Source organism: Plasmodium relictum, assembly GCF_900005765.1.
Source record: "Plasmodium relictum strain SGS1 genome assembly, contig: PRELSG_00_v1_44, whole genome shotgun sequence".
Taxonomy (NCBI): Eukaryota; Apicomplexa; class Aconoidasida; order Haemosporida; family Plasmodiidae; genus Plasmodium; species Plasmodium relictum.
In genome coordinates, this window is record NW_021628682.1 from 1 (window position 1) to 8,124 (window position 8,124).

An 8,124-nucleotide genomic window follows, 5' to 3' on the forward strand; every position below is an offset into this window, starting at 1 on the left:
CTGGATTTAATATAGGTAGTTTTAATTCATCCATTTCTAAAGATTGTAACATTAATTCCTCTAATTTTATTAAATTATCATATAATTCTACATCACCAATTATATTTATTAATTTATTGATGTTACTATCTTTGTAAGAGCAATATATTTTTTGTTGCAGGATAAAAAATAAGAAGTAAATAAAAGTTTGTTCTATAAAACATATTATCATTTTACAAAATTCTTTCATTGTTAAATGTTAATTAAAACAATATATTCTAATTTTTTTTATATTTATATTTATGTTTTATCTTAAAAAAAAAAAAGCAGATTATTCCTTATAAAAAAATGAAAAAAGTTATATATGCATAAATTTTTTTTTTTTAAGAAAGGAATTCAATATCCACTTTTTAAATATATAAATGTAACCATAGTGTGAAACAATAATAAAATATCCATAAAATTATCTAATTCTATGTGAATTGCTTGTTCCTTCAATTATTATCTTAAAGTATTAGAATTTTACTTTTTTTAGTTATAGGAATAGTTTTATATAACAGAAATTTGATAATAATTCACTTTATATTTTATTTATATTAATTTTTGTAGTTAATTTTTAAAAGTATTTCGTTTTTAATTATAATATATTTGATACATGTAAATGAACAATTTCTGATACGTAAAAAAAATTTTTTTATGTAATTTATCTAAAAAGGCGTAAGTTTAGGTTAATTTTTAGTTAAATATATTTTTAAATGTTCATTAATATTATTAATTTTTTAATTAAAAAAAATTTAATTTTGCTATTATATATGTGTGTGTGTCTCTAAGAAATTAAAAAAGTATTCTGAGCTATTGCATTATCAGTTTATTAAAAATAAAAAAATTTAAATATATATATATGTTAGTAAAAATGAAAGAGAAAGTGTGCATGTGGTTTATTAATTGCCTGTTTAATGACTTTGCTAGAGTATTGAACTAACAAATTAATAAAGAGCATTTATAACTAAATATACGTTTATATATATATACTTATTTTTATTGTATATATATTGATTTTTTATGATGCTGATTTATTAATTGGCCGTTTAATGACTTTGATAGAGTATTAAACAAACAAATTAATAAAGAGCATTTATAACTGAGTTAAATTTTATTACCTCTTTTAATAAAATTGTTAATTGTTATAAATGAGTTTTTATTTACAAAGAATTACTTATTCTTTTAATTAAAAGCATACAAGCAAACTATAACAATTAATAAAGTCAAAACTTTATATTATTCAATGTTATTTCAAAATATACTTTGAATAATACAAAACATTATTTAATTTTATCTTTTATTTTTATAAAAGATATTTATAAAAGATAATTAAATTTTTATTAACTAAAAATTTCTCACCAAAAAAATAAAAATTATCTTTTTTTCTTTTAATATTTCCCAAAAACAAAATAAACAAACAAAAAAAAATATGTATATATAAATATATTTTTTTTTTTTATTAGTGTCAGTACATATTAGTTTGTACATAAACATACAACAAACTAATTTGGTGTACTAAAAAAAATTATAATATCCTTTGTTAATCAGTCAGTACGTGGGTACTTGTATATACACGTACAGTAACTTAGCATATTGTACTGAAAAAGGTTAATAATAGCTTTTATTAACCATATGCATAATATTTAATTTGAATTAAATTATACTGCATTGTTTAATAGACATGTTAAACTGTTATAAATGAGTTTTTATTAACAAAAAAAATAAGTATATTCCTTTAATTAAAAACACACACACAATTTATAACAAATAACAAAAGTGAAACCCTAATTTATTCAACATTATTTCAAATATATATATATATATGAGTTTTTTTTTTATGTAAATAAAAGAAAATTAATTCTCTTTTTAACTTGAAAACAAACTTCAATCAATTGAAAAAAAAAATATATAAAATTATTTTTTTTTTTTAACTAGCATCAGTATATGCCCGACTTCCATTTTCCTGACTGGTAGCTCATTTTATTTTACAAAAGGTTAATAACAATTTTTTTTTTAACCAGTATGTGAATTTATATGAATTGAATATTTTAGCTAAAAAATATGATATGATTCACTTTAAATTAGTAAATTTTTTTAAAAAATAAAATGAAATTTAAAATATTGTTGATATAATATTATTATTGGCCAAAATAAATTCTAAATATTTATGTTCCTTCTGAAAGAAAAAAAAAAAAAGAAGAAATCAAATTGAAATAAATGAAATCATGTTATAAAATATTTTTTTATTTATCTTAAAAATGTTATTACAAAGAATTATTGAATTTACTGATTCATATATTTAGCATATTTACTTTTTTTAAAGAATATACTTTTTTAAAAAAATTTTCAAAAATTAAAGTTATTTGTTCAATTTTCTTCTTTTTATCGTTTTATATTTCACTTTATTGTCAACTTCCTTTTATTTTGTATTTTTCATTTTTCTTTTCGCACTTTTAGTTGTTCTTGCTGTAGTTTTTCTGTTATTTTCCCCATTTTTATTAATATTTCTATTCTCGTTAAATTTCATATTTAATTTTTTATTCGCATATTGATTTATTAATTGTCTGTTTAATGGCTTACTAAAGTATTAAACAAACAAATTAATAAAGAGTATGCATAAATAAATATGTGAATTTTTAATATATATACTTATTTTATTATATATATAATAGATTTTTATAATGTATAATATATATATTATATATTAAATTATTCTGTATTGCTTAACAGATATATGTTTACATTTAAAAACGCTCACACTAAATTTATAAAAAATAACAAAAATTATACTCTAGTTCATTAGATGTTATTTCAAATTATACACATTGAATTTAACATAAACATTATACTTTTTCATTAAGTTTTTTTATTAACTAAAAAATTAATTCCCTTTTTAATTAAAAGAAACGTTAACTGACAAAAAAAAATAATTCTATTTTTTTTTTAATTACAAAGATGTATATACAATAAAATAAACAAAACAACAAAAAAAAAAAATATATAAAGTTATTTTTTTTTTTTTTAACTAGTGTCAGTGCATGGTTGACTTATATTTTCTTGACTGGTAGCTCATTTTATTTTTACAAAAGGTTCATAACAATTTTTTTAATAACCAGTTTGTCAAATAATGCATGATAGAAAATTCAAATCTAATAATAATAAAGCTTTATCAAAACCCAACTTATTTGATATGATATCATTAGATATTATAGGATCTGGAACTTGAAAAGGAAAAGAATATTTTATACAAGTCACGATGTATCACTATTCACGCTATATGTTGACTAATGTAACTCAGAAAACTCCTATTACTATCGATATAATTGCTATAATTAAAAATACTTTGATTCCTATTTTTGGATGTCCGAAAAGTATCTTAACAAATTGAGGTTCAATTTACATGAATAAAGAATTTGAAGAATATATCGCAGATGTATTATAGGTCAAACTGTATCACACAAGTTCATATTATCCACAAGAAAATGAGATGAATGAAAGCTCTCATAAAGTATTAGGTTATATAATTAAAACTTTGTGTTATGAAAAAGATATACCTTTTGAAAAAATAGTACGAAATGTAGTACTAATATATAATAATACACCTCACGGTAGTGTAGGATAAATATCCTATTTTACAGTATTTAGAATAGATTGTATCTGCATAGAATTTTTGAACTTATTACCAAAAAATTATAATGAGATGAGAATTATTTATTTAAAAGATTAATAGACTAAAGTATTCGAATATTTAAACTAAATTAAAGATAAATCAATGGCAACAACAAAAGAAATTAAGGTTGGTAACATTATTTCATATGAACTATCCGATTATGAGTGGAATTAAATGAAATATTATAGTGGAAATCTTCAATATAAACCATATTGGTCTTTTCCGCATAGAGTAACTAAAAATTAGTAATGAAATATTAAAAGTTATACCAATATACTAGAGAAGATATGAAATCCAAATTTCTCTTACAAAAATAAAATGATTAGGAAGAAAAACTAAAACCATATATAAGATGCAACTTAAAGACTTAATTCAAGTAGTTGATAAGAGTAGAAAAAAGATAAAATCAAGACCAATAGAACCCAAAAGCTTTCTCAACATTTATGAGAAGAGTGAAATTACTCGTTGTCACTGTACAACGGTAAATATAGAAAAATAAGTAATGAAGTACATAAAGGATTGGAAATTATAAGACAAGATAAGAAGCAAAAGATAAAGTAAAAAAATTATTTTCCCTGGTTGTGGAGTAAGGTTAATAAAGATATATATTAACCTGTATGCACACCAACAAGGGATGAGTAATTATCGAAAAGCTTAAATCGTATGAAAATCAAAACTCATACAGGATCGTAACATTTCACTTTTTGAAAGAGTTTAAAAGGGAAAATACATATATTTCCCAATATTTATACATATATTTGTGTTTGCTTTAATTTTTTTTTTTATAGTTATTTTGCGACTTTTATTCACGAAATAATTATTACATTTTGCAGGGGTACATTTTTGTTATTAAAATATATACACACTGAAAAATATTTATATCAAAAAAAAGAGAAGAAAGATTTTGCAAAGAAAAAGTATATGCGATTAATTAAATAAAAGTATATAAGATGTTACAAAAATGTTATACGAGAATATATTTTTATTATACGTGTGATTTATTAATTGACCGTTTAATGACTTTGCTAGAGTATTAAACAAACAAATTAATAAAGAGCATTGTATAACTAAATATACGTTTATATATATATTAGTTTTTTTTTTAATTATTATAAATGAGTTTTTATTTACAAAGAATTACTTATTCTTTTAATTAAAAACATACAGATAAACTATAATAATTAATAAAGTCAAAATTTTATTATATTCAATGTTATTTCAAAATATACATTGAATAATACATAAACATTTCTTCTTTTAATTTTTTAAAACACAAAAATTAAAACATAACATAACAAAAAAAATTAATTTCGACCACGCAACAAAAAAAAAAAATATATAATTTTTTTTTTTTAATTACAGAGATGTATATAAATAAAAATAAACAAACAAAAGAAAATAACTTTCTTTTTTTTTTTTTTTTTATTATTAACTAGCGTCAGTGCATGGATAACTTATACGTACACAAGTAGTAAACTAGCTTAGTGTACTACAAAAGGTTAATAACAAATTTTATTAACCAATGTGATATGTTTATGCTTTTACTTAAGAGTTTTGCTATATGTTGTATATGTATCTAACTCTTAAAAAATAATATATTTAAATAACTTGACTTCATTAAGCTTTGCTTCAATTTTAAGATTTTAATTATTCTAATTAAAAGAATATCAATAGATCTTTATATACATGATCTCCATTAACTTGTCTCTTTAATATTCTAGTAAAGTCATTCAAGAGGCATTTAATAAATCAATAATATAAATATTATACATCATAAAAAGCTATTATATATATATCCGTATATTTAGTTATACAAGCTTTTTATTTATCTTTTTGTTCAGTACTCTATCAAAGTCATTAAACAGGCAATTTATAAATCAAATGTTTCTTTTGTATTGGATTTGCATGCTTTAAAATAACATCGAATAACTTAGAGTTTAATTTTTGTTATTTTTTATAAATTTTGTTTATGTTTTAATTAAAAGAATATACTTATTCATTGTAAATAAAAATACATTTGTAAAAGTTAACATATGCCTGTTAAGGAATACAGAATTTCTTGATTCAAATTAAATATTATATGTTTGGTTAATAAAATATGCTATTAACCTTTTATAGTACACTAAGCTAGTTTACTAGTCATGTATATACAAGTTAGCCGTGCACTGACGCTAGTTAAAAAAAAAAAAAAATATAAAGTTATTTTTTTTTTGTTTGTTTGTTTTTTATTTATATGCATCTTTGTAATTAAAAAAAAAATGTAAATTAAATTAATTTATTTTTTTTTTTAATTTAATTTTTTTTATATGTAATTTTTACTTATTAAAACTTAAGAGATAAAAGAAATGTTTATGTATTATTCAATGTATATTTTGAAATAACATTGAATAAAATAAAGTTTTGACTTTATTAATTATTATAGTTTGTCTGTATGTTTTTAATTATAAAAATAAGTGATTCTTTGTGAATAAAAACTCATTTATAACAATTAATAAGTCTTTTAAAAGAGGCAATAAAATTTAACTCAGTTATAAATGCTCTTTATTAATTTGTTTGTTTAATACTCTAGCAGAGTCATTAAGCAAGCAATTAATAAATCAATTAAATAAATAATAGCTATTTTAATAATTTTTTTATAATTTTATTTTTTTCATATTATTTTAATAATCTTTTTTTTTTTTGTTTACTATTTTCCTTTTAACTCCTAAAAAATCTCTAAATTACTATATTGTGAAAAAAAACTTGGAGTTTTTACTACGAATAAATTAGAAGAATAAAAATATATATGTGGTTTATTAATTTCCCGTTTAATAACTTTGCTAGATTATTAAACAAATAATAAAGAGCATGTATAACTAAGTATACGTTTTATATATATATATTCGTTTTTACTATACATATATAATTTTTTTTTATGATGTATAATATTTAATTTGAATTAAATTTTACTGAATCTTTTAATAAACATGCAAAATTGTTATAAAAGAATTTTTATCTACAAAGAATAAGTTTACTCTTTTAATTAAAAACATACAATTTATAACAATTAACAAATATCAAAACTCTAATTTATTCAATGTTATTTCAAAAATATACATTGAATATAACATAAACATTATACTTTTTTATTCCTTAAACTTTTCATTTAATTAAAAATTAATTCTCTTTTTAATTCGAACAAACATCAATCGACAATCCCCAAAAAAAAATAAAATAATTTTTAATTTTTTTTTTTTTTAACTAGGGTTATCAAATGGATGACTTCTATTTTTCTGACTAGTAGCTCATTTTAATTTTCAAAAGGTTAATAAAAAAAATAATTTTATATTTTTTTTTTTTTTTTTTTTTTAATTTATAGGACTAGCGTCAGTGCATGGCTAACTTGTACGTATACAACTAGCAACTAGCTTAGCATGCTACAAAAGGTTAATAATACCTTTTATTAACCAGTACTTCAATAACAAAAATGTACCCCTGCAAACTGTAATAATTATTTTGTGAATAAAACTCACAAAATAATTATAAAAAAAAATGAAAACAAACATAAATATATGTATAAATATTAGGAAAAATATATATTTTCCTTTTAAACACTTTCGAAAAATGAAAAGTTACGATCCCATATAAATTTTAATTTTCATACGATTTGAGCTTTTTGATAAGTACACGTCCCTTGTTGGCATGCATACAGGTTAATATATATCTTTATTAACCAACGGATGATCTATGTTTTCCGTGATAGTAACTCATTTTATTTTACAAAAGGTTTAACAATTTTTTATTAACCAATATGAAATATAATGTGAATCATATTTTATAATATTGTAATATTGATTTATTAATTGGATATTCAAAGACTAGGATAAAAGTAATGAATATCCAAGTTAATAAAGAGCAAATTTTAGGACTCCTTTATAATTTTGTATTATAGATTTTATTTATAATACAAAATTAATTAAATCACCAAAATTTTTAAAATCTATAAAAGTTCAAAAAAAAATAAAAGCAATCCACTTGCTAACCTTTTTCCATTTTATTTCTCCTCTTTAAATATAATTTTTTTTTTTTAAAAAATAAAACATGCAAAAAAAAATAAAAAAATAAAACATAATATAATTATAACCGAGATGTGTCTTAAAAAAAGTATATATAATTAGACACACAAGTTAGTCAAGGTTCTAATAATGGTTAATAAAATTTGTTATTAACCTTTTGTAGTACACTAAGCTAGTTTACTACTTGAGTACGTACAAGTTAGCTATGCACTGACGCTAGATAAAAAAATAAAAAAAAATAAAAGAAATAAAGTTGTTTTTTTTGTTTGTTTATTTATAAAATATACATCTTTGTAATTAAAAAAAAAAAAAAATTAAATATTTTTTTTTTGTTGTCGAAATTATTTTTCTTTGTCATGTTATGTTTTTGACTTTTGT

General features: G+C 19.6%; 1 protein-coding gene across 1 annotated transcript, besides 1 other annotated feature; it reads right to left on the reverse strand.

Moving 5' to 3' along the window:
- On the reverse strand, positions 1–211 carry PRELSG_0003500 (cytoadherence linked asexual protein, putative; the record flags this gene model as incomplete). The annotated part of the gene is made up of 1 exon (XM_028676134.1): positions 1–211. A coding segment is annotated over one exon (211 nt), but the record flags the coding sequence as incomplete, so codon positions are not given.
- Positions 212–3,135: 2,924 nt separating this feature from the next.
- Positions 3,136–4,293: a repeat region.
- The last annotated feature ends 3,831 nt before the right edge of the window (positions 4,294–8,124 follow it).